This window comes from Pseudomyrmex gracilis, unplaced genomic scaffold (genome assembly GCF_002006095.1).
Source record: "Pseudomyrmex gracilis isolate BER0280 unplaced genomic scaffold, ASM200609v1 scaffold_10, whole genome shotgun sequence".
Lineage (NCBI taxonomy): Eukaryota > Metazoa > Arthropoda > Insecta > Hymenoptera > Formicidae > Pseudomyrmex > Pseudomyrmex gracilis.
Genome location: NW_018020594.1, coordinates 1,410,509 through 1,438,378, shown reverse-complemented (window position 1 = coordinate 1,438,378; position 27,870 = coordinate 1,410,509). Strand labels below are relative to the sequence as shown.

The window sequence follows — 27,870 nt, the reverse complement described above, 5'->3', positions numbered from 1 at the left end:
TTCAAAGAACAATACAGACGGACTGACGCACTTAAAGCGCACAAGCGCCCTAAACAAACGCACCCTAAATAAGAACGTTGTTATATTGTCATGATATCAGCATTATTTACTAATATCTTCAACTGTTTTCTCACTCATTACGCATAAAGAAAATCACATATAATATAAACCGAATGACGTGAAGGTAGTAATACATCAGCGTTGTTTAATTTTAAACCGTATTTTTATTCAGTTATTATATTGACTTTTACATTCTTGACAAGTAACATTTATGTTTGCTTTTCATATTTTTGTATTAATGTATTCTAAGTGTTCTCTCTTTTATTTCGTTATTTTTTAGTCATCAAGAATGAATTTTACCCATTGTTTTTTTTAAATTCTGACGCACACAATCGTTTTTCAATTTTTTCATTTTAGTTGGTACCAAACCAGAGTTCATTTATATTTCAATGTTTTTTATACACACAGCTGGTTACTGAAAAAGATCATATACAAAGATCGAAACGTTTGACACCTTAATAAAGCTTTCATATTACTATTACATAAACATCTTTTATGCAATCTCGTATTGACTCTTTCCAACACATATTGAAATACACATTGCTTTATCATATTTCAATGCTGTTGTATCATTTGACAGTTTAGTTTCGTGTGCAATTAAAATTTTAAACTGTTCTTGTAAAGCAATAGCACTATAAATATAATATAAAAATATTGTGTAGTAAAGAAATAAATATTTTTTTTAATGTCTTCTTCTAAGCATATTTTTACTTTATATCTCATTTTTATAATTTTCCAAACTGTGTAGTTCAAAAATTTTTAAACAAATGATTTTTCGTATAAACAATGCAAATTTCCTCGTATAATTATTTATTAGCAGAAAGGTATCTGATACCACGATGTAGTGGGTTAAATTCTTTGATCTTATTCTATGCACGTTTATTCTTTACTTTTCCTTCAACGAGCTTAAGAAACTTATCAAAACTTCCGTTTGCTTGCAGACTCGGTGTACTGGTACACCGTGGCAGAACAAACAATGGATATGAGAAGAACAGAGGCTAAGTAGCAGGCTGCAGGTACAGGTACGAAGACGGCGCGAAGGGGTAGATTGTGGGAGAGAGAGGCGTGCGGCCGACAGAAAGCGAGAGTGAACGTCAGTGGGACAGGAACGGAGGGCAAGCGAAAGGTTCGTAAGAGTCGACCATTGTGACGAAGTCACGGGGTAGGAAGGCGCCGGAATCGTAACGAAAAATGAGGAAGCAAGGTCTGACGGATGTGTGGCGGCTGGTGTGGTTGCTCTGTCTCGTCTTAGCGACGAGCTTAGCGCAAACACTACAGACATGCCCGCACCACAACGACATCTCACCCTGTTCCTGTAGTGTGAAGAAATCCGGTCTGGACATTGTGTGCGAGGGCACCGAGTTACAACACATCTCCAAGGCTATGAGCAAACTCAAGGAGAAGGACGCCAAAATATTTTATCTCAGACTTAGGCACAACACTCTGCCCAAGTTGCAAGGATATGTGTTCCTTGGCCTTACAATATCCCACCTAACCATCCACAATAGTAGCCTAGTGGTGCTGGAAGAATCTTCTCTTAGTTCTCTTGGTAAGTGTGTGTATGTATGTGAGACATTCGTCTAAACGAAAACAAAACACAACGAAAATATGATGGAACGAAAATATGATATATTGACTATCGAGATGTGGAACTTTTCCTTGAAAAAATAAAGATTCGAATGAGTACATACAAAAGTCTGCGCAGTCACTCGTGAAAACTCATTAAAACAAAATTTGACTCACGGTTCAAAATTGAGTACTACAATTGAAACTACATGGTGTTTTATTTTTAATTTAATAAAAATCTTATAAATCTTACATAAAAAAAACTTGATAATCGTAATGTAATATAATTTAATTACATTAAAACAAAATTTGACTCACGGTTCAAAATTGAGTACTACAATTGAAACTACATGGTGTTCTCTTTTTAACTAAAAGGTGTTCTCTTTTTAATTTAATAAAAATCATATAAATCTTGCATAAAAAAACTTGATGATCGTAATATAATTAAATTTGATAATTTTTATTAATTTGATTGATAATTTTTCTCTCTTGTTAATGTATGTGTAACATAATGTTACGCAAACAATTTGCATTATTTGAGAAATTTCACACAGAGATTCCAAACACCGAGTCTGTTAATTATTGTAGTGACGCACCATTTGGAAAATCATACGTAGAATTCAAAATCTATAAGAATGTATGAATTGCTCCAAAATGTCAAATTGAGTATTAAGCGAAGACCAATGAAAAGCATGTAACACAGTTGGTGACGTGTTGCGAAAATTTCAGTTTATTGTTCTAACGTTTCAATCATGATTGTTTACAACTGAAGAACAATAAACTGAAATGTTCGCCTATAACACGTCACGTAACTGCGTTACACGTTCTCATTGGCCTTCGCTTACTACTCACTAATACGTAGAATTGTTGCAAACCGCTATGTTAAGTGCATCTCAAAAAGTTATCACAGCTGTATCGATATATACGATACTATTGTCAATCATATTCGCAGCGATACACATTCTGATAATCGCAGCGCAATGAACTGAAGGGCGATATCTAAATATTTTAACATTTTAAATATTTTAACTTTAAAACAAATTAAAATTGAAGTGCTAGATTTTGTAATTTTACGTATTTAACAAAATCGCAATATTCTGAAAGTAATTCGACATATTCATGTACGAACGAACATTCGAACTTTTACGATTATTCAGAAAAAATGGCGCCATTACAAAAACTACGTTCCCGTGATTAAGCTCGCTCACATATTACCGATATATTCAGCGCCGTAATTTAAAAGCATTTTTCGCTGGCAGTATGTGAAGTGATGAAAAAAAAAACTCAGCACCACTTCATGCGCGTCATGTAGTAACATTTTTTTTTTTTTTTTACGGCACACGAAACAGTATCTATCTTCTGGCGTCAAAAGACTTTTATGGAAGATTTAGGATCAGTTTTTATATTAAAGCCGACATTGAAGCACTCAGTCTGTCACGCGAGGCTCACGTTAAAGTCGACTACAAATTTAACCCGCCTTTAAATCTCTTACGAGCCACCGACGGTTTAGAACCGCCGCGTAGCTTTTGCGGCCACGCAGATTCGGAATAAATTACTGTACTAAGGGACTGGAAAATACGTTCTTTTTACACCTGCCGTATATATTCGAGATATGCGGAGATAATCGCAATCGCGTGGTTGCTGCGTTCCGAACGTAATGAGGGTGCATTGTGTCTCAATATGACATTTCTCGTTTTTATTCACGTCGCAACATCGGAAAGAAAGAGAAACAAGGAGAAAGAGAGAGAAAGAGTATTATAAAATTGTTATTTTCTAATGGCTTTGAATTCGCGCAGCATGTTTTTTCCATGTTTTAATTACATTATAGGATGAAACAAGATTTTATTACTTTGTAATACCAGCAACGACCAGAATTATAGATATTTTATTAGAGTTATGATGTGTGTGTGTGTGTATTAAATTAACAAGTTATCTTAACGAAATAGAAAACATACACACACATATATATATATAATCACACATGTGTATATTACATTAAACTCAAGATTTCTCCAATTTCTTTGTGTTGATCGATTAAAAAATGGCACGATTTATAATCTCACGAATAAATAACAAGTGAAAACTATATAAAAAACAGCCGCTAGAATTGAATATTTCACCTACTTGCAGGACAGCAGTTGACACAGCTGGATCTGTCCCAAAATTTACTGGCTAACGTCCCATCCGTCTCGTTGCGAGACCTCCATCAACTCCTGATTTTGAATTTGAACCGTAATAAAATCACAGCCATCCATAGCAAAGCTTTTGAAGGTCTCGACACACTCGAAATCCTCACTCTTTACGAGAACAAGATCTCCATCATAGAGCCAGATGCGTTCAAAGGACTCGATAAGTAAGTCGCTCTCATCGACTGTATGAAATGCGATTCTCAAGAAGATCAGCAACGAAATATATAAGAAATCTCTTTTATAAACAAAAAAAAAACAAAATTGTGTAGCTTGTTTAGCTGATAACTTATTCACAACTACGCTTTTCTCGTAAAATTTTCAATGATGTGCTTTTAAATCTCGCGGTTCCAGCCGGAAGCTCAAGAGGCTTAATTTAGGCGGAAATGAACTCACGAAGGTACCCACTCAAGCTCTGACGTCGTTAGATCTGTTGAAAAAATTAGAAATGCAAGAAAATCGCATATCAACTATACAAGAAGGAGATTTCGAAGGTAAAATTGTTAATTTATATTTTGCACTGTGAAAACAATTTGTTTTCAATATTGTCTCTAATATTGTTTTGAAAAACGTGCAATATCTTGAATTCATTTACGTTTTACCATTCTATAACGTTCACGTTTATCAGTCTCTTCTCTCTGCAAAACTGTTTTAAAAGTGATATTAAACCCGTTTCTTTTGTGTTTCACTAAAAAAAAAAAAAAAAAAAAACTACGCTCTTAATAAACGCACAAATACCGAGCATTTTGTAATAATGGAAAAAGATGGGCTCATCGATAAAACGTTTTGTCTTTTCAGGACTGAAAGGACTCGATTCATTAGGATTGGCGCACAATAACATCCGCGAGGTACCGGCGCGTGTATTCTCTCACTTGACGCAATTAAACTCTTTGGAACTTGATGGAAATCAAATTACCCACGTAGATGCTAACGCGTTTATCGGTCTTGAGGGTAAGTATAATTATTATTTTTAATGCAGTTTTTTTAACTCACTAACCGTGAATATGCAATACACGTGTGTATTAAGTTTCAAAGTGTAGTTAAACGTTAACACACACATTAACACGATATTACACGATGATCGTATTATAATTTTGTACTTCTCTCAAAATTTAAAAACTCGATAAAAATTATTTTGTCAAAGAAACGAACTATAAAACAAGTAGTAAAGATATTTTGCTTGCGTTTATCGATTAACAGTTTAAATTTCGAATGCCGCGGCATCGGCAAAATCAGATCTCAATGCTCAATTTCAATGCAGCCGTTGTACTCGCTCGGTCTTGTGTTTGGTTTACTGTGAAATTTCTACAGTTCTTGCGGATCACGTTCTATTTTATTTATCGTTGCGAGCGCCACAGCTGCTTAGCATTTAAATTTACCGCGAGTCGCGGTTGCTTGCCTGGTGATGGCATCGGTTCCCTTTGGGCGAGAGATATAAACGAGCAAATGACACTTTACAAACTACCCCTTACAAACACAAGCTCTCGACTATCAAGATAATATTTCGACAAAGCATTGTTCCACGTGAACGAATAGCATCGGCGCTTTTAACAATTCAGTCGGAGCATCGCGCTGCTAGCCTCGCGATCAATAAGACAAATGATTAGATCAAACAAACGCTCTATTACGAAATAACACGGATGCGTTCCGATTTTGCGATGGTGAAATATTATATTGTTCGCGCACAGAAAAAAAACGTCACACGTCTTTCTTCATATTTTTTTTCACAACAATGATTTAGAATTAAATAAATATTAACGAACGTTTGTACATTTTTGCAATTAAATAAATGTTGACGTATTTACGGACTCTCTTTCTGATTATATCAGAAATAATATACAAAAAAAAAACAATTTTTTTCTAATAAGCTCTTTTCGATATTGTTAAAAAAAATAAAGAAACTGTTCTCAAACTCTCTTTGCTATTATATTGACGAATCCAATTAAAGCTCTTGAAACAAAGTATTCGTTCAAGAGCTTGCGTAAATTCTTACCAATCAAGTAGCTCGTCTTGATTACAACTAGCTTACAACTCATCGGATAAGTTTGTTTTGAGCGAGTCACGATTCTGCAGAGTTATTGTTGATGCTCTTTACGTAACGAAGCAGTCTACTGCGACTCAAGTTGCTGTTATTTATTCTAATATACACGCGACTGCTTTAATTACTACACTTGTGCCGTCAAGAGAGTCAATTGACTTTTTTGCAAAGAGGCGGAATAACTAAGAAGATTACGAGTATAGATTATTTTCGTCTTCCCTAATATTGCTTCCCACATTCCGCGGACTTGTAAGTTCTTCTGTAAAATGTGTGTTCCCTTACTCCCCCTCCTCTAATTTTCAACCTCTTATTACAGAAAATTTGCAGTATTTACGACTGGGAGATAATAATTTACACGCGGTACCGAGCGACGCTCTGCGACGCTTACATCGTTTACGCCATCTTGATTTGCGGGCGAATAACATCACCGCACTTCCTGAGGACGCTTTCATGGGCTACGGAGATTCCATAACTTTCCTTAATCTGCAAAAAAATTTGTAATATCCTCTTTCAAGCACACGCGCAATTTAAATAATTTACACGCAAAATTTTAGATTAAACGTATAGCGATATTTTCTTTTCATTAAGTTTTTGTTGGCAATATAAATAATTCGATAAAACATTGCGCTCGCCAGTCGAGATGCCAAAGCGCTCCACGTGCACGTTATCTTTTCAGGATTAAAGTACTTCCGCCTCTGGTATTCGAAAGCCTCAATTCGCTAGAAACCTTAAATTTGCAAAACAACAAATTAATACACATCCCAGAAGAAGTCACGGAGAACATCGTTGACACTCTACGTCACATAGACATAACAGGTAACACAGTCGACCTTAACAAGGTCAATCTCTTAATTTTCTCAATGCAATCATGCAACTTTTTTTTTATACAAAACGCACTATTACGTGATCTAAACGTCGAAATATATGAATAATAAATAAAAATATAATTTATTTTTTGTGATAAATCTTACTAAACAATAAAAGACATTGATTTCTACAACGCGTATTAATGGTTTTTTTTTTTTTTTTTTTTTTTTTAAATAAAAACAAGAATTTAATTACAAAGCTAATTATTAATTCTTCTTTGACAAAGAAATGCATTAATTTTTCGCATAAAATCTCATTTTCCGTACATCTCTGTTTTCTTTTGTTTTTCCACGGGCAGATAATCCTTTGATTTGCGACTGCGAGCTGCGGTGGTACGCCGCGTGGATTAGAAATCTGCGCGACAAGGACGACGAGATGATGTCTAAGAAGCGAACGGTCTGCACGATGAAGTCGGAACATCGCGAGTACGCCGTGCAGAGTATACCGCTCGAGAGGATGGGCTGCGTGGGCAAGGGCAGCGCCGGGAGAATCTCGTCGTCAGCTACCTGGTATAAAATGTACATCGACGCAACGTTATCAGTGATTATTCTCGCCGCCGTTTTAGCGTAATCTCACAGAAGTGCGTGACTTCGCGGTGCCGTCGACTCTTCGTTTCGATGCCGACGACGTTTTGACGTTACATCCGTTTCTGACATTGTTATCGACGTAATTAATGAGCGGCATTGTGATCGCTGCGAATCACGACAAACTCTTCCGACTTGTTTATTTACTTCTGTACGTTAGGGGTTGGTGAAAAACGATATTTCTTATCGGGTGATCGTGACGCGATGGCGGAGACGCGTCACGATTTCACGACGACGGGCGAAAAACCAGAGATGTATTTCTCTCGATTCGTTTAAATGAAACGTCACGTTATTATTATTTTTGGGCTCAACTCAACGTGTTCACGATAGACGCGCAGTCTGTCACAACAGTAGCATTAACAACAAGGTTTCGTCACGAGAAGTCGGCACGTCATCGCGATGTCGGTTTTGTCACGATCGACCGAACACTCTCGGGCTCGAACAGATTTTTATCGGTCAAATTGATAAAAATCTCACAAGTATGACGTTTATTATTACTCCAAATAACCGCTACACAACTCGGACTGGTGGCGAGAAATGATTGATTCCTTCGTCCTCTTCGGAGAATCGCTCTTTTATTTCCCATGAGAGAAACGAACGTCTATTTCGTGCGCGGTAAGACGTTTCAGAGCAGATCCTCGCTTCAGAGACACACACGCGCGCGCGACGCGATCGCGCATGTCCCTGACATACGCGTATTACATACACAGCTTACGGCAATCGCGACAATCGATCTTTCGAGAACTGAATATACTTTGAAATTCTTCCGGATACTCGCAAAAAAAGCGTCACTTCGCGCCTAGATTTCCATTTCCTCTCGGGAGAACCGGAGAAAATCTCTTTGTCGAGCGATTCGACTAATTTCAATCAGTACAAACGCGATAATCCAATATATATACACTTTATTCCCAGCTTTACAAAACGCGATATATATATATGCAGAAATTATTTTAAAATCGAACTTTTAATCGAATCGATACGCAGTTTTACGAGTTTTCGATTTATTTTCGCGACAACGCTTGAACAAAAATTCAGCGTCATGAACAATTAAGAACCGATTTGTTCGTTGCGTTTGACCAAAACCCACGCGGTATGCGATTTGCAAAAAAAGTCACGATGGTGGTGAAAAATTAATCGTTGCGGTGTAAGTCGGATCGCGCAGTAAGCACCACGAGCAATCCCCCTCTCTCCCTGCAATTGCCGCGCGTCGAAATGATAATCACAGACGGTTGCGTGGTCGCTTAGGTATTGGTGTAACAAGCGGCGCGTAAGAGATCACTACGGACGGCGGATTTATTTCTGATAAAATCACTGTTATTTACGGAACTCTCGGATGCTCTGCGATCGAATTGAAAACGCCTCCACACGCTCCACACTAATCATATGCATTAATGAAACAGCAAATGAAACAGCCTTACGCTTAAACACGTCACGGACTTCGATAGAGAAGAATAAACGAAGCAAATTATTGTTATTGGCTAATGAGAACGCGGTTACACAACAATTCAATGGTAGAGAATCTGAGCAGTTGAGATAAAAATCTAAACGTCGATCTTCGCGGATCGGCCGTGGACCGAAGAATTCTCGCTCGCGCGAGAAGCGCTGGAATGTTTTCTCTTCCAGCGGAACGTTACATATCAGCATCGTTGCCAATTATTTTGTGGTTATCTGTTAGCTCGTGGCGCGAGACGTAGTATAACCGAGTAGTTGGATTTCGAGTGGCCGGAAGTCAGATCGCTCCCAAGCGATTTTCCGGATCCACTCGTCGTATACATATCAATGCGTTCCTGTTGGACATATAGAAAACTGCGAGATAACTGCGAAAAGAATCGCGCATTCCTCACGACACTTGCGCTCTTCGTGTGTCGCGTGATCTTCCGCGTGATTTTTCCGGTCTTACGTTTTCTCTCTCAAATCGGTCGAGATATTTTGTTTGTTTTTTTTTTCGGAAATTTACAGAAACGTTTTCTGTACAATGACTCGCGTCTCGTAAAGAAATAATTGGGGAAAAAAAAAAAACAAATTAATCGGGAGATGAATTAATTGAACCGGCAAATAAAAGATTGCGAAAGGAAATTGTGACGTCTGTCTTTTTATCGTCTCTGCTTCTGGAATGTCTCTGTGCGGCTAAAACATCTTGAGATAGCCTCGATACTTAACTCGATTCTCAAAGACCCGGCCGCACGAAATGAGATAACGACTGTGTTGATGACACGTAATACTTCCAACAGGAAACCGACACTTGTCAAAGCGGGTAGAGCACAAACGCGGTTATTCAAACGCCTCGTTGCGCCCGCTTTACGACTCGCGGTTACTTCACCGCCGTGCTTCAGCTCACGTGTGCACTGGAATTGCGTCATCTCGCGAGAGAAGGAAGCGTATGCAACGCACGTTTTCGGTACAATTCACACACGTAACAATTACAATATATTTGCTTTGCGTCGAAAGTATATTAATTAATATTTATCTCGTATAATTTTTATTACGTGCGTGCAAAATAATTTTGCGCGCTCGCAACACTCCGGAAGATTGTGCTATATGCACGAAGATGCGCAATACGTCAACGCGTGCTTCGCTTTGTGTGAAAAATGTTCAGTGGATGCGTCATCTAACGCGCGATGCATCGAGCGACGAATATACGCGTTTCTCAGTGAAGGCGTATATCGTTACCAGAAGATCGATCGTAGCAAAAGCGTAGAGTTCATGGAACGTAGTTAACGCAGAAAGTAATATGTGTTTTGCTATTCGATACGTATATAATAAGGGTTAAGGTATAGAAATAACCATAAGGCATTATTGTAATAATTAAGGGCACTGTGGTATGCGTTACATATGGCGATCGAGTTTTTTTCGAGAGAGAATTTCGTAGCTACAATTTCAGAACGCACATTAAGTCTTAACAAAGCAAAATAACAAGGTTTCTAATTACCTCCTTAATTAATTCTCAACAATTAATTTATTTCGGCGATTTTAGACGATAAAAAATCAACAATACAGTAATGTTATCAATTATTTTTGTTGATAAAATATTAATGTTTGATTATTTGTTATTTATTGCAAAAATGTTATTTATATTAGTTTTATCTTGATCACACACGGCCGTATAAATTCGTGTTAATGAAGACTTTCTCTCGAAAAATACGAGCGCGGAGAAACAGCGATGATATTACATACACATATCATTTACACGCCCAAGTTTACGTTGTAAGATAAATTAAAAGTAAGTCAGTTTAAGGCTTGAAGCTATAACGACTAAAGATCGTATACATATCGTGAATGTATCGAGATTTAAGAGAATTTATTTGTTAATATATACATATATATAAATTCTTATATATGTACGTTACATATATAATATATATATATATTATTATGCATTACATAATGATTATATGAAAAAAAAGATATATATTATATACTTATATCTCTTATATATGCATATATGCACTGGATGTTTTTTCTAAGAAGTTATATTGATGATAAAAAAAAAACAAACAAACAAAGCCGGGCGCATACTGGCGTTGTAAAATTGCTTTTATTCCAGAATGCTCTCTCTCTATATATATAATGATAATTTTACTTGTATTTTCTTATGTTCCATTGTTAATTAGAACATAAATTATATACATATGAATGTAATATATATACTGTGTTTAATAAAAAATATTTATGATTACATTAAATTCAGGTAAGTTCAAAACGGAAGTTGAAGATACGCCGAATGCGATTCTCTGCAGGCCCTACATTTAGCTTAGGATCCGTACGAGGCATATCTGCATATCTTATAATACATCCCTCAGTTTTCTCAGTTTTGCAATTGCATGCAAATAAATAAATTTTATCGGCGTGTTATGATTTATAATGCACACGTAGAATTAAACGATCGATATAAGGGGAAAAGACAACGTGAACGGCAGTGTGTGAACGGCAATAAGTTATACAAAAAAAAAAAAAGTTAATAGATCTGAAAGTAAAGCTAGCTAAGTAGCGTGATAGCATAAATTGCCCGAGCCAAAAGTTCGAAAATTCTTTACCAAGATCTCCCGGTATTCTCGTTATTGTATTCATTCCTAACATTCCAACAATTTGCATCTTCTCTTATCAATTAATGAAACGCGAACTATCGTATTCCGTATCCCTCCTTCTCCGGATAAAACGTCCCGAGATATAAATCGATTAGTCGTCTCTACATGAGAAAACTTTGCCGAAGAAGAACTTCTGGCTCGGTTGTTAGAATATAAATCTTTAGATAATTTTAGAATCTTTAGGTAATTTTTTAGAGCGATACGAACGAAAAACGGGAACGTACGGTTCGTGCGACCTCGAGTCTTTTCGTTGCTAAAACACCAATAAAATGTTATTACGCTGTTTAAATGGCGTGTTGATTATTGCACGATTGAAGATGTACGATGTTCTGCGTTAGAGTTAATTAAAGAAAGTAAAAAAAAAAAAAAAAAAAGAAGAGCGAAATTCTCCAGACTTCTTTATCGAACATCATTGTTGATTGAACACGGTTGAATTCGCCGGGTGCGGCATCGAAAAGACCACGGGATCGCCGAACATCGAGCCCGCAGAACCAGTCAAGAGAACATATCGCTGCGAGCCGGCGCTGAGCTCATCGGGCGCGCCGATTTATTATTACTAATTATTATAAGCGGATATTTTTGTACAGCGTCTTACAAATGTGGTCGGATCGTTGCCGGCGCGCCCGACGAGTGAATCCGGCTCCTATCTTACTTACTGCATTTGATAAAACGCGCGAAAACAACCCTGAAAAAAACGCATACGTGCGTGCGTGCGTGCGTGAAAAACACGACGGTGCACGTGTATGATAAATATATGCATGTGCGGTGCGTCAGCAGAACGAAAATTAATTTACGATCCCGTTAACAAAACCCGCGCAGAGATGAAAATAAATGGAGCTTATCTATCGATCGAGGGATATGTTATGTATCTTACGCTAATCTCGGTGCTCGCTCACACACGTCGCTTCTTCGCACGACTCGAGAAACCTCGTATCTGTGTTACAACACGTACAAACACGTACATATATATCTAAGTACACACATATATATATATATATACACACACACACACAACACTACACACACGCGCGGCGTCTACGCGCCCAAAAACACGACGCACACTAGTATTACGAAGCATTCCATCCCTTTTTCTCACTGTCTTCTATTTAAATAAAAAGAAAATTTCCAAAAAAAAGCCGATGTAAAAGAGTTTCTCTACATAAGTAATAAAATCTGTGTGAACAATTTTTAGATGTAAATGAAAAGAAATTAGAGTTCTCTTGAAAGAAACGTCTACATCTCTTGATGTAAATGCTCTTAGAGATGCGTATATATATATATATACATATATAACACACAACACATCCTATGTAAACGAACATGCGCACACAAGACAAAATCACGCCTAATGTTATATCGATGTTAATATATAATATATAAATATATATATACATAGTTAATTATATACACGACACACATACATATATGTACACGAACTTCGTCTGTATATGTCTATACATAATGTTGTATGTATATGAACACTATATGAAAAACTATTACGTGATATGTACCTATGTATTACGACATTTTTCTCGTATCGACTCGCAACCCGTGCGTCGATATATATTCCAAATTCAAATGTCTATATGTCATTGTTTATGATGTCGTTAACAATTACCATGTATCTGTGACTCTTTCAAATAAATAAAAATAATACAAACAAATACGCGTCGTGCGGTGTGTGTGTGTGTTATTATTTTTACTTACATTTAATTTCAATGTTACTCATAAAAGTTACTGCGTAAAATGACGATGATAGAAAGAGATACATATATTTTAATTAAAAAATTATTAAAAGATACATCTTTTTTTAATTTTAAGTAAATAAATAATATTTAAATAACTTATGAGTTTCTTAAGTAAATAGAGATATTGACAGTTTTTATTGGAAATGTGTGGCTCACTGTGTAACTCTCCAACGTATATATTAAGTAAAATATAAATAAAGGTACATATGTAATTTGTTGAAACTCTTCTTTACAATTGCATCAATCAATACGAGATACGTATATCAGCTGCTGCATAAGATAACGTTAATATCAAGTGCAGACTGACCGCAATTTTAGATTCAATGAATCTAGGCTGTGAATCGAACCGCGGTGTGCAGCAAGTGTGCTTGGTGTATGACCTGGTAAAAATGTGTTTACCGATTTTGAATTGGAGAAGGAGGTACGTATTGAAGTTAATTTATGATTTTTCTTTTTTATAAAGTGTTTTTATAAATTACATTTTAAACGCATTTATTAAATTAATATAAATGTATGCGCATATGTTTCGAGCAGATAATATGTTTTTGTTGTAACTTGGCAATTTGCCCGTTAATTGCGCGAGAGAAATATAAAACTAGAAGCCAATTTATAAAATTAATTACATTTGTTATCTACACAACAATTACACATATCGCTTTAAAACAGATATTAATTGAATGCAGTCTGCTTGCATGTCGGACGGTTCTAGCAGTTGCGTTGCTGTGCAGCACGGTCGGAATTCTCTACTGCGACCCAAATATCTGGTCGAGATCGGATAATAATAAAATGATGAACAATCACAATAATCACGAAGTGACAAATCGAGAAACAACGTCGAACATCGCGCATCCGTTAAACATTATCAGTCAGGAACTTGTAACACCGTCGACAAATAACCAGACAATGGATATATCTTACTGTCACCAGAAGTCGTGCAAGATTATCGAGTGTTCCATACCAGCGCAACTCGATCCAGGAGAAATAACGAGAAAATACATCGAAAGTAAATACAAGGTACCGTTTTGATTATTTTTTTTTACAAGAAAAATTTTATATACCGCACGCATATCTAAAAATAAATTTGTTAATAATTTATTTTGTAGAATTCATGCGGCTTGAATGACGGTGCGAGTTTAGTGTTTGAAAAGTCGACATTTCCTGATAACAAACTTCAAAAAAATTGGCTGAAAACGAAATTGGCAATCAACAAGTTAACTTTCATCAATTGTTCCCTAACTACATTGGACGAGGAAGCGTTCGCTTCGCAAATATTTCAGAAAACAACGAAGCTTCATCTTTGGAACAATAAAATATCTGTTTTGAGAAAAGCCACTTTTAATCACTTGCCAAATCTGCAAGAATTCTTTATCGAAGGAAACAAATTAATCGAAGCCGAGAGGAATTTATTAAATGGCGTTGCTAATAGCTTGGAAAGTCTTTCGCTGCAAGGTGTTGTCGGAAACAACGCGGTTCTTCGGAACATCACGGGAGCGAATGTTTTGTCGAAAGTAACAATTTTGTCCTTGAGGTTCAATAATATTCCGACTGTCGAATCGTCGCTCTTTTTCGGTGTGCCATACGTGAACTCGCTCTATTTATCCAACTCGCATGTAATGACTGTTTGCGCAAACGCATTCGAGCCGATGTCCAAAACCGTGCTGCAAATAACATTGGACAATAACAATATCGCGTCCTTGCCGAAAGGTCTGTTTAATTCTATAATTCGACACCATCCCAAGTTTGGTCTGACAATTCACGACAATCCGTGGCACTGCGACTGCGATCTCAAGTGGCTGCAAGATATGATAACGAGATATCCGGACGTAATAATTTCCAAGACAATGGCAATTTGTAGTTCGCCAAAGAAGAACGCCGACAAATCATTCTTGTACGCCGAGTTTTGCAACGAAACGACTGATACAACAATTGGCGCCGATCTCACGACGTGTGACGAAGCGGAACCGACAACAGCAAAAAGCACATCTACAACCGAGTCAACGCAGATAATTCACATCAAATGCAATACTGTCGATCAATTACTTCAATTGAATTATTCGCATCAACTGTTCGTGACGAACGATCTCGAACTGCCGCTGCGACTCGTGGATTTCTACGCGACGGAACTCGACAATGGTAGCGTCAAAATTACTCTGCCAAACACGAGATACGTGTCTTTGATTTGGTTTAATAACGACGCTCGATTAAACGTGGACAGTCTTCGACAGTCGGTACGGTGCATCAGTAAAGTTCGAAGTCACTACGTTCTGGATAACGTAGAGCCGCAAGCGAGCTATACGATTTGTTCCTCGGACAACGTAAAGTTTTCGCCATTGAATTGTCTGGGTCTGACCACAAGGGTCGTGTCGTCATCCGGTTCTTGGCTGAGCAAAATCGATACAAAAGTTATCATCGCTGTCTTTGTCTCCTCCTTGATATTCGTGTGCCTCGTCAGCGCCGTTCTCATGTTTATCACGGTGCGACAACATCCCGCGATGCTGCGAGGCAGCAAACGAGTTGTGATCGTGAAGCGTCGATCTCCAAACGCTATGATACTGCCGAAGGGAATTTCGAGCGAAACCATCGAGTCCGCGAAAAAGAACACGGTATCTACGATCTCGCGAAACTTGAACAAAATCGAATACGTCATACCCTTGCCGCCATCAGCGCGAAATTCGCTTCGCAGAAACTCGAGAACTTCGGAGGCGAGCGTAAAGAGCGACGGGCCGAGTTACATCTCCGGCGTCGAACCGACATTGTCGCAACTCAACACATGGAGATTGAAAAGATCCTTGTCTGTAATCTGCAGAATCGAACCGCCGCCCTTGCCGCCGCATCCGCGTCGCGACGAGCAATCGTTGACAATGGCCGACTCGAGCGAACACAGATTCGACGATGATATCATTTGTAACACGTACATCCCATGACAAACACGACGCGCGAGATTGTCCCCCGACTTGTATATTTGCAAATCTTCGATAAACATTGTAATCAGAATAATTACAAACATATGTATCGAGAGAAAACATTGAATAAAGTTAGAAAAAGATTTTAAACATGACTCTATAGAAGAGTGTTTTTATCATATTAAATTAAATTTGTACAAATGCATTATGCCAGTTTATGGATAGTAGTCCGGAATTATCTCCTTGTTTTAGATCTGACTAAGTTTGGCTACCAGCCAAAGTCACGTGGGTCAATGTCAGCTACCGAGAAATTTGCACGATAAATTATCACAAATAGCATTGTACGATTTTCCGCAAAAGTAAATCAAAATCAAGAGAAAAAAATAATCAATAAAAACTGAAAATTCATGCATGCGCGCACAAAGAGAATTTGCAAGTATAATTTATATTATTATCATAAATCATTATCTTGCGTCAAAGTTTATTTCTTCACGGTAGAAAAAATTGCACGTACTTTAAATCTAATCAAATATTTGCTCGGGGATCGGGAACTGTAATTAAAATATTTTTATAATTAAATATAATTATAAAGTTGCTGTATAATAATTTTATGCGTGTATACGTAACAATTTACTGTCTTTTCGTAATATACAACAAAATCGTATCTTCCATCCAATGTTTCAAAAATACTTTGTGAAACGACCTGAATAAATCAAAAGTGAAATATAAAAAGTGAAATATAAAAAGTGAGATATAAAAAGCGAGAAAATAGTTTTCGATAATTTTGCTGGACCAAACGCATATATAAATGAGTACGAAAACAGAACGATCGACGGAAGTCGGCGCACCCTAAACTTAGTAATCCGCAATGAGTCGTTTATTATGGTAATGAAGCGATTCCCCTTACCTAGAATTATTTTTAGCCGTTAGGTCAGTAGTTCGATTTAACGTCGAAGCTTTATCTGATTGGCTCTCTAGAGAAGTAACATACATATATCGAGGTTAGTTAAAGGTAGTTGCCAGATGATTTTTTTTTTCACGTACTACTTGTCTGTGTAACCCACTGCAATTCTCTAAAAGGATGCAATGACGGTACCAAACCGCTGTACATGTTCGATATATGTAACCACTCTCACGTTCGCGAATAGTTTCGCCATGTGTGGGCTTGCTATAGCGATCATCGACGTCACGTGTGTGAAGATAATATAACAAATATGTCACAAATTCTTCTCTAGATTATGTCGCGCTCATCTCTAAAGAAAAAAAAACAAGTTAAATTGCATTTATATTGTAACTGGCGTTTCAAAGGCATTGTTGAAACACGGAAAATAAAAATATCTAAATACAAAAAATATAAAGTTTTATTTTTACAAAATGTTCAGCAGTAACAATGTTTATACATTACTGATAAATTCGCGTAAGAAACCTTAGAAACTTCATTTGATTGCGTTAGCTCGTCAATTATTTCGCAAAGAAGCAGCCATGAAAGCTGTTCCGAATTTAGAATCTTTTTATAGCGTATCTAATTCGACACGTTCGATTGGCGATGATCTATTGACACCGATCGTAGGTGTGTATTTGTACTATTGTATACCCCGCTAATTAGTTTAGCACGGCTCAGTATGACTTTTTCGACGGTGCAGTAAGTCAGCCGCATCTGAAAGAAACTCGTGATCATCCGACATTGTGATTAGTTCGACGAATAAGAAAAAACAGCGAACTTGAAAGACATGGTATTTATCGCGCGTGTGAACTTTTACCGTGTGAATAGTTGTAGATTATTCAAATTAATTCTACAATTGTGAAATTTTTTATATTTTACGTAATTTTATATGTCACAAATAGAGAAGTTCACATTTGATATTAATAATGTTCAACTCGATTGCAGGATGAAATTCAACTTAGCAAAGATCAACTCTCTCGTAAGTTCTCTGATTTTATAAATTAACACATCTTGTTCTTCTAATATTAATGAACTTTATCTAGAATATTGAGCAAATTTACCATCAATTTTATAGACGATCTATACATAAACGATATGTGACAACTTTATAAAATTAATGCTCCGAACAGATCTGCAAATGGCATTTGACGCTTTCGATCACGACAAGAAAGGATGCATTAGCACGGATATGGTCGGTACAATTTTGGGAATGCTCGGTCATGAAGTCTCAGAGTCGGAACTCGCAGAAATTATATGGGAGATTGATACGGAAGGTAAATTATTTTTTATATTTCTTTTTAAAAATACATATGATATTTTTTAAAATATACAATAGTTATACGTAGTCAAAATATTGTATAAAATTTTCATTTTTGAGTTTTTTATATTACAATTTGTATTCGGAAATATAGTATTTACATTTTATATTTCGAAATAATGATAATGGACTATTTGCCTTTGTCTTAGCAAATATATTTCTAAATTTCAAGATATTAAACATTATTTTTATATATATTTTTCCGCTTTTGAAAAATTATTTTACTTCTTAAAATATTATTTCAAATTTTTTAAATAAAAATTTGAGATATTCGTTTTTAATATTTTATAATTTTATATATTTTTAAGAATATATATTATTTATTAATTATTTACAATATAAAACGTATATACAAATTACAGTAATAAAACAAATATTTTAATCATATCCGCCATTTTCTGCACTTTATATTTGATTAAGAACATGATCTAGAGAAATATCTAGCAGTCTTTTAACGTAAAAAAGTAATTCAAATAAAAAAGGAGTTCCAAAGAGAAAAAGCATTGCAATATAAAATTAATCGGGAATATCGTACGTAACAATATCTAGGAACAGGTAAATTGAAGTTCGAGGAGTTTTGTAAGTTAGCGTCCCGCTTCCTTGAAGAGGAAACTGACATCGAAGCGATACAACAGGAGTTACGAGAAGCATTCCGATTGTACGACAAGGAAGGCAATGGGTACATTACTACAGATGTGTTCAGAGACATCCTTCATGAACTGGATGACGCGCTATCTCCGGAGGAACTCGACATGATCATAGAGGAGGTGGACACTGACGGATCTGGCACGCTCGATTTCGATGGTGAGAAATCTTGTGTAGTGCGCACAGGTGCTAATCCACTTAGTCTTCGCCTATACATACCAGACTAACCCCTACGTTTACGTTACAGAATTCATGGAGGTCATGACAGGATAAGTTATGACTTTGGCACCGCGTGGATGTCTCGTGTCTATCGCCCACGTATTGAACAACGAGTTTGTCTGTGCAAAGAGAGAAAGAGAGAGAGAGAAAGAAAGAGAGAGAGAGAGAGAGAGAGAGAGAGAGAGAGAGAGAGAGAGAGGAAAGGAGCCGAATCACCTTTCGAAGTTATACTTAACGCTAGCAGAGTATTAAGTTCGCTCATTTATCATATAAGAAAATTCCTATGAAATTTCTCTAAATATTTTACGGTAGTGACAAATTTAAAACGAATAAAATTTAAAAGATTCTTTTCTAAATAAAATGAAATAATGTGCTTAGAAAACAATACACTCATAATGCCAAATATTATTGTGAAGAAACTTTTCAAAAATCTTGGAAATAAAAGAGTAATAATAACGATTTTTAGTATCTTGAAATTTATAGATATTTGTCAGAACAAAAACAAATAGCTTATTATCGTTATTCTTCGAAATGTAAAATATAAACATTGTATTTTCAAATGTAAATTGTAATACAATCAAATATCGAAATTTTATATAATTTTATATTTCGCCTATGTATAACTGTTACGTGTCTATACGTTTAAGAAAAAATACTATATATATTTTTAAGAAGAGAAAAAAATATTACAAAAAAAGACGAAAAATTATATATCAAGCGAAATAAGATGAAAATCAATGATGTTAAAATATTATATATGAACTAATAAATTACAAAAAAATCGCATACAGAAAAATACATTTATTCTACTGACCTCAAATTTACTGCAATGTTTCTATTTTGTTTCTATTTTTCTATATTTTAAAATCGCAACGCAAGTTAATTAAATTAAATAATATTACTTTCTAATTTGCAGTAAGTTTTCTCATTATATTTAACAGAAGCTGAATAATAAAAAATTTTATAAAAATAGTAGTAATAATCTAAATTAACACAAATAATACACAATAATAATATATATTTTCTTATTATTCATTAAATTTTTTGATATATTAATTTACAAGAAAAGTTGTAATATAAAATCAAACAGAAATTAAACAGACATATTGTTACTTATTGTTAGTTGTCTAAAAAAAAAAAAATGCTCTCTACATAAACCTAGACTACTACCTAAATTTTCTATTATTAAAAGAACATGAGCGAACTGTTGCAATTTTCCGTAATTCTTCACTGTATCGTAGAGAGTTTATATTTGTACCTGTCATCAAATACAACAAGTCGCATTTGGAACGCACTCGTGAATGCGTGCTGGCAGCTTTGACAGCACGTGCTTTGCACGCATCAGCTAACGGACGTTACACGCTCAATTCTGTAACACTAGTGTAACCTATTGTGAACTTTTGTTGTGGAAGAATAGCGGAGGCGTGTCTCAAAGACACTCGACAATACACGCGATAGCAAACGGCTATATTTCGGAATGAACGATAAAATCACCTAAATATAATAGAAGCCACCGAGGGTTTATAAGCTTATAATTAGCAGACTAAGAATAAAGTGTGCGCACGGTTATTGCATAGAATCGTCTTGGGTCAGTCTCACCCATGAATTTTTCGGCAGCGAGCCAATTTTGTCTATTGTTGCGTCTGTGCAACTGGTCAGCGGACATCGTGTCGCTCGTAAATTCTGCCGTTCCGGGACGCTGCGAAATTTCACAATGAACCTCTTGTGAGGTCCCGATTACGACGGCGCAAACTCTAATCATTAGATATTTATGTGGCGATCCGGTTGACTGACGCGAGACGACTTTATTGCTATAGACATTCATAGAGGCGTCAAAGATTACACGTTTTAATTTAACACTTGCGGCTATAATGTTAGAAGAAAGTAATTTGAGAGAAAAAATTTTAATTAATAATGTAACTGTTAATTTTTTGTTAGAGTTATAGAATTTGAATATCAGATAGTAATATATAGTGGTTCATATCAAAGTAATTTCTCAATACTATTGTGTTATATATGTAATTATATGTATACTTGCGTTATATATGTATATATATACATATGTATATACATGTATATATATATACATATATATTTATACGGCAGTAGGTGTATCAACTATATTATAAAGCACTAACTTTTTAAAAATAAATTTTAAAAAATAACTACATTACGTTTGTAATTATTTAATAAAACATTAACTACATATTGTACTATGTATACATTTTTTTTCGATATACATTTTAACATAAACTGATACGTGAAATTACACATATCTAGATGTTGTATGTGATTCACATCAGAGATAATTACTCGCTTCAAGACGAATAGTGTGCAATATGCTTGCATTAAATCTACATGTAAGAACGTCAGAATATTTGGCACTTTTAGCAAAACCGTTGATAAATCGAACGTGTGACTGAGAAAGGCATGGGTGATTTTCGAAATTAAATGCGTTGCTACATGAGTTCTGCACAATTAAAGCACGTCTATGGAAATAGAGTGGGGAGAGCGTCCTCGATGAATTTGAAAACCGCTAGACTCGGGATGTACCCGGTCAATCACGTGCCAGAAAATCATCCACTTAAAACAGAAGTCCACGGCCAGAATCTGGTGCATACCCGGATAAACCGCCGAGCCTAAAGTACCGCAAGAAACGCGTGTAGTTAACACATCGCCATGGCAAGTCTTACAGATTTTCAATAAGTTCGAGAATTATTTTGTCAAGTCCCAATGTTTTTCGGGAAGCGTGAAAAAAAACCTTCAACATCTCAAAATTAAATAAAATCGAATAATTTCACAAACAAATGTAAAACTTGCAAACAAAATCAAAAAATTTATTTAATTACTTTTCGCGTTATCAAATATGAAAAAAACAATTATTTAGTGTGTCACACACGTGAAAATATTTTTTATATTTTATTTATTTCTTTTTAATATAAAAAAATGTAACTTTTAATTGATGATTCGAATAGTCGAATGGACGAATAATAACGTGTTATATATAATTTTAGGAAGATTTACCTAAGGACCAAATTGTTCGTAAGTGCATCTTTCTGTAATTTATGTCGTATTAAAAATATTATTGAGAGTAATTTGAATTTTCTAAATAGTGCTGAAGAAAGCTTTCGACGCTTTCGATCACGAGAAGAAGGGCAGCATTAGCACCACCATGGTGGGAACGATATTAGCCATGTTGGGCTACGAGCTCAGTGAAAAGGCGCTGCATGATATTATCACGGAAGTAGACGAAGATGGTGAGTAAAATTCTTAATTTGATTTGATCCCGAGAACAACGTTCTCTAAACCTTGCTACGTTCACGTGTATTTTCTGTAACAACAGGATCTGGTGAGCTCGAATTCGAGGAGTTCTGCACGTTGGCTGCTAGATTCTTGGTGGAGGAAGATTCGGAAGCGATGCAGCAAGAATTACGCGAAGCATTCCGATTGTATGACAAAGAAGGCAACGGCTATATAACCACCGATGTCTTCCGTGATATTCTTCACGAACTCGATGACAAGCTGTCGCCGGAGGAACTCGATCTGATGATCGAGGAAATCGACGCGGATGGCTCAGGAACGCTTGACTTTGACGGTACTTCTTTTCATTAAGTTCCTGACTTTTTTATCAACTCGCGACGATACTCTCGATAATTTCCGATAACTTACGTAAATAATAATACAACTCCCGATAAATAATACATAAACTTGCATGAAACAGCCATTTAGCTGCAGCTACTAACAAGCGATGTCTAAGTTATTTTTTATTGTTTTTTTAATATTTTACGATCTCTCGAATAGAAAATAGCACATACAAGAGGTACTAAATTTAATTTAAATTTAGAGAGTCAATATTAAAGTGCAAGAAGAAGAGATTTTGAACGCGGTTTTGACGTTATAGAAATGCGGCGGTGCCAAAGTAACCGCACAGCACGTGCACAGGGAATGTGCTAGCGAACGTGCTAGCAATAACCCAGTGACATTTCAAATAATACGTTTGATATATTCCGCCGCTGGCTGCATCTAACAAGCGTAATTTTCGCGATAAGATAACATGTGACACAAGCTTCGGAAAAGCCAAGTAGTTCATTTATAATAAAATCTGCGCTCTCTCTCTCTCTCTCTCTCTCTCTCTCTCTTTCTCTCTTTCTCTCTTTCTCTTTCGAGTTACGAAGCTTGGAGCCAAGAAAATTCGTTTTGCGCACGTCAATGTCAACGTCGGCTTAAGACCGCACGGCAAAGTCGATCAAACATTCAATAAATCCCCTCGTTTCTGGGTGGTTGGCCAAGTTCGCCGCTCGCGGGAAACACGAGGCGCCGCTTGATTACACTAACGCTCGCTGTGCGTGCTTTCAGAGTTCATGGAAGTCATGACGGGCGGGGACGATTAAGAAGCAGACACAGACCGGGGCTGATAATGAAGACGGGCACTCGAAGACCGGGGCTTGCCGCGCAATTGGTAACGCCCGCCAGGAGAGAGCGTGTTCCTTCTTCATCATCATCGCCTTCTTCTTCAGCACGCGCTTCTACAAATTACGTTAAACTACGGTCGAGCGGAAAATTGGACGTTTACTATCATCCGCGGTATCATTCGCTGACGGTCGGCGGCTTTCATCATGCAAGGTGAAGACCACAACGTTTCCACACGCATTCAATCTACGATAGAAGCAGTGAAAATGAATACCTACAAGTGCCTCGATAAATCGGAACAATCTTCGTTCGCGCGCGCGCGCGCGCGAATAAAGTAGCGATGCAAATTTCTTCGTCACGGTAAAATGAGTACACGTGCAAAATTCTCAAGCGATTATCTCTAATCATTGATTACGTCGCGCGAGAGAGGAAAGTTATGATTTCTTATATCGTACGTTGAATATCACACCGAGATTTCGTTCTGAAAGTTTACGCGTGAAAGTATCAAAAGATGTGACTCGGTAAATTATATAAATTATACGCGCCAAATTATCAAGCGTTTTGCGTATAAATACTGCGTGTGTTCTCTTTTACGGCCGAGTGCATGCACGACGCCTGAACGATATTACCTCGTGCGCAAAGTAGCGCATCACATTCAAGTGCGCAAGGCGCTACTTTCCTCGCGCGTCTAGCGCGTCGTATCGATTGCATCACGAAGATCTGACAACTTTTCAATAATCGAAAAATAAAAATCGTAATGCTCTGTTGTCTCGAACTTTCGTAACACCTGTATACATTGACGCTTCTACGAAAAATGCGGAAACGTTGTTGTTAATATTTTTGAAAAGTAAAATCTACTTTTCTTGTTCACGCGAAGAGAGAAAAAAAACACGTTACTGTAAAATAAATATATTTTTCTATACGTAAAAATGTCGTTTTTTACTATTCCTTTTCCATTCGCATAAAAAATAACAAAGTATGAAATAAGTACACTATACAATATCTAACGAATGTTATTATTCTTGACAGTTTTATTAATATAGATCGCATATCCTCCGTATAAAGTTAAAATCGTCATATCAAAAAATATTTTTTGCATCTAATTTTAATATCTTATTTGTCAAAGAAAAACGTTATAGGTTTAAGGTAAACTCAGTTTTATTCGAGTTACGTGTATCTATATTTACACACCTGTTTTGACGTTAAATCATCATTAACATCTATGGTTATGTTTTAGGCAAGCATCCAAATCAAACGCGCAAAATCGCAGCTAAATACTATCGTCAAAAGATAAAAGTTACATGATATGACGCAGTAAATAAATTTGTTCGTTCTGGAATCTAATTTTATAATCACAAATTTATTTTGAGTTGCTTCTCACAACACAAAAAACACACATGCACAACTGTAAATATTATGGTTATAAAATTGCAAATTTCTATTTGTTGCAATCTCAATATACGTGACAAAACGACGCACGCGCCGTTTTCTACAAAGTAAAACAACGAGAAATACAACCAGATCGAGAATAAAACAAATGTTCGCATCCAGTTCACACTCATTATCAGGCTGTCCAAGTGGTGGCGTTTCCGTTTTGAAATTGAACCACGTAATAATAGTACACAGCAATAAACGTCGCGCGGAGCGAGATGTAATCATTTCTGTGAGAAACTTCACCAAATCAGGTATCTGAAATGTTCAGTCACGGAATTATGCCGCGACTCTCACGTCGCGGACTAATCTGCTTCGCGTGAAAACGAACCGGATAGATAATCTCGCTCATTATACATATATAAAACTTGAATCTCGCTCAGTGCACAATTATTTGTCGAAGTCAATAAAACTAGAAATGTCGCAATTCTGTGTTTTGATGATGATTTAATGCGCTTTATATATTTATATGTACAATATATTAGCATAGTATATTAAACAAAAAATTTTTTTGCACGTAATGTGATTGCTCATGATTATATAAAATATTACTAGTTACATCATACATTACTAGTTATATCATACATTCTTCATCAAATAAGTATAACATAAATGTTCAATCTAATAAAATAAAAGAGAAGTTCTCGAGAACTATAAATATATTAATAATCTTATATTTTTTATAATAGTTATATATAAATGTGTATTTAATAATATATAAAGATTATATAAAAGTACACTGTTACTTTGAGGTTTGTATTAGTAAATTATTAATATTATTAATACAATGTATAATATAAATTAACATTCCTCAGAAGCCGAACATAGTGTACAATGTGCAACAAATATTTGTTTTTATTTTTTTATAAGATGTAGACGTTTCGACCATTACATTTTAGTTTTTCTACTTTTCAATAGAAACAATTGTCGGTAAAAATACATAACAATTATTTATTCTTTAACAATTATATAGTAGTATCATATTTTTAACTAACAATAAGTAGTAAATTTATATTTTTGTATACTTCAAATAATATATCAAATTAACTTTTTACTCTAATAAATGTACAGTAAGATTTTGTGGCAAATATTCAAAGTAACTAATATTTAAATATTTTAACGGATTCTTCATGAGATACAGTTCTCTTAATGATATTGTACTTGATAAAGACAATGATTCTAGCGAAGTAAAATTATTTTCGCACAAATTCAAGTATTTCAAAGATATCAAAGATTCAGACCATCTTTCTGGCAAAGAACTCAATTTATTGTTCGACAAATTTAATTCCTCCAGCATAGAAAGCTGAGCAAACGCTTTAGTGTCAATCCATTCTATATCATTTTCTTCAAGAAACAATTTCTTTAACTTCGGAAACTGAATGAAAACGCTTGGACGTATTGTATTTATTTTGTTGTGGTGTAAAAACAAAGTACTAATGTTTAGTTCATTTGCAAATTGAGGTATATTTTTGATTAGATTGAAACTAAGATCAACTGTTTGTAAGTACTTCAAGTTTGCAAATGTGTATTTATGCAAAGTTTCTATAGCATTTCCAGACAGATTCAAAAATTCTAACTTGTTTGTATCTTTGAAAGCATCTGACCCAATACTGATAATGCGATTACTGGAAATGGAAAGATTTCTTAAAGATTTCATGCTAAAGAGATTGACTCCATTGCTGTATTGCCGCTTTACATACTTTATCTCATTATTATCTAAGATCAATGTATACACATTCTCTCCTTTTTCAGACAAGCTTAAAGATTGAAGCGAGTTTTCATGAAGATCGAGAAAACTTAGACCATTTCTAGGTAACAGATTTACAAACTTGGATGTTTGTATTCTATTTCTAGAAAGGTCTAAAATTCTCAATTTTGGAAATGGAATATTTACCTTTTGCGGCATTAAATTTTGCGAAGATAAATCATAACTGTGATTAGATGAATCATAGATTGTATCACTTTGATACGGAGAATATACTAAATCTTTTATGTAGTTTTCAGAAAGAGATAAAATTTCTAAGTTTTGATATTGTCCGACAATTCGTTGTTCAAATGATTGATAATAATTCTCGTAAGATCTATAGTTATTCATAATAAGAACTTTTAAATTTTCGTGGCCACTTAAGTGAAAATCGGATATGATTTTATTATTAGAAAGAAACAGAGTAGTTAAGTTAGGAAGTTTTCTAAAGGCATTGTCTGCGAGGTATGTAATATGATTATCCGTAAGATTTAGACAAGTAATAAATGGGCTGCTGATAAAATCATCATCGATTCTATTGATGGTTGTATGTGCAAAGTTTAAAAAGATAATGTTGTTCTCGCATACATCTGAGAAGGAATTGTTCATATAACTTCTCCAAAGATACGGGGAGACATCATTGGCTTTTAATAATGTAAAGAAACAAAGAAAAGCAGCGATCCTACCAATTATGGCAATATTGTTGATTTTTATTGATTTCTGAAAACATAATAAAACGTGTCTATTTTACAATTGTGTAACTATAAAGATAGCTCGTCTATATTATAATATATTTTAAGTTTAAGTGTCAAAAAAATAGATTCTTTAAATTTGATTAAATGTTATTAAAATTACAGCTAACAATTTAAAACAATACTAAATTAACAACAAACATAGTTAATAATGATCTGTGATCAAGTAGAAGAAAAACTAAAATACGGCATAATAATAACAAATATTAATAATATTGTCTCATTTGCAATATATTATTTAGATTTAGAGCATATTTATTAAATTACGACGTGCTAAGTAGTTGTAAAGATTTGTCATTTTTTTTAATAAAGAAATAATATTTCCTAGTTTTTTTTAATATATAAATAATTTTCACTTTTTTATATCTAAT

At 35.3% G+C, this 27,870-nt stretch overlaps 5 protein-coding genes across 9 annotated transcripts in view; 4 read left to right on the top strand and 1 right to left on the bottom strand.

The window, feature by feature from the left end:
- The window catches only part of LOC109862347 (slit homolog 1 protein), a 95,978-nt gene extending 85,312 nt beyond the window's left edge, over positions 1 to 10,666 (top strand). For all 5 annotated transcript variants that reach the window (XM_020442388.1, XM_020442392.1, XM_020442377.1 and 2 more), the window contains exons 2-8: positions 1,002 to 1,609; positions 3,757 to 3,979; positions 4,167 to 4,306; positions 4,611 to 4,763; positions 6,167 to 6,347; positions 6,527 to 6,666; positions 7,016 to 10,666. In XM_020442388.1, the coding sequence (XP_020297977.1) occupies positions 1,252 to 1,609; positions 3,757 to 3,979; positions 4,167 to 4,306; positions 4,611 to 4,763; positions 6,167 to 6,347; positions 6,527 to 6,666; positions 7,016 to 7,287 (1,467 nt within the window). In that variant the 5' untranslated portion in view covers positions 1,002 to 1,251 and the 3' untranslated portion in view covers positions 7,288 to 10,666. The remainder of the gene's footprint in view (positions 1 to 1,001; positions 1,610 to 3,756; positions 3,980 to 4,166; positions 4,307 to 4,610; positions 4,764 to 6,166; positions 6,348 to 6,526; positions 6,667 to 7,015) is intronic.
- A 2,791-nt stretch (positions 10,667 to 13,457) lies between these two features.
- On the top strand, positions 13,458 to 16,058 carry LOC109862338 (leucine-rich repeat transmembrane protein FLRT3-like). Its single transcript, XM_020442369.1, has 3 exons — positions 13,458 to 13,555; positions 13,818 to 14,148; positions 14,238 to 16,058. Exons 1-3 carry the CDS (start codon positions 13,458 to 13,460, stop codon positions 16,056 to 16,058), a joined length of 2,250 nt encoding a protein of 749 aa, XP_020297958.1.
- A 1,625-nt stretch (positions 16,059 to 17,683) lies between these two features.
- On the top strand, positions 17,684 to 19,216 carry LOC109862621 (troponin C-like). The gene is made up of 5 exons (XM_020442714.1): positions 17,684 to 17,770; positions 17,926 to 17,959; positions 18,111 to 18,254; positions 18,848 to 19,102; positions 19,191 to 19,216. Exons 1-5 carry the CDS (start codon positions 17,768 to 17,770, stop codon positions 19,214 to 19,216), a joined length of 462 nt encoding a protein of 153 aa, XP_020298303.1. The 5' UTR covers positions 17,684 to 17,767.
- Positions 19,217 to 21,762: 2,546 nt separating this feature from the next.
- LOC109862617 (troponin C-like) lies at positions 21,763 to 24,461 on the top strand. The gene is made up of 5 exons (XM_020442703.1): positions 21,763 to 21,844; positions 22,177 to 22,204; positions 22,276 to 22,419; positions 22,506 to 22,757; positions 23,519 to 24,461. The coding sequence occupies exons 1-5, from the start codon at positions 21,842 to 21,844 to the stop codon at positions 23,551 to 23,553; spliced, it is 462 nt and encodes a 153-aa protein (XP_020298292.1). The 5' UTR covers positions 21,763 to 21,841; the 3' UTR covers positions 23,554 to 24,461.
- Positions 24,462 to 25,984: 1,523 nt separating this feature from the next.
- LOC109862490 (leucine-rich repeats and immunoglobulin-like domains protein 3) overlaps positions 25,985 to 27,870 on the bottom strand; it is a 2,266-nt gene continuing 380 nt past the window's right edge. Inside the window, exon 2 of the mRNA XM_020442565.1 lies at positions 25,985 to 27,467. Coding sequence (XP_020298154.1) covers positions 26,055 to 27,467 — 1,413 coding nt within the window. The 3' untranslated portion in view covers positions 25,985 to 26,054. The remainder of the gene's footprint in view (positions 27,468 to 27,870) is intronic.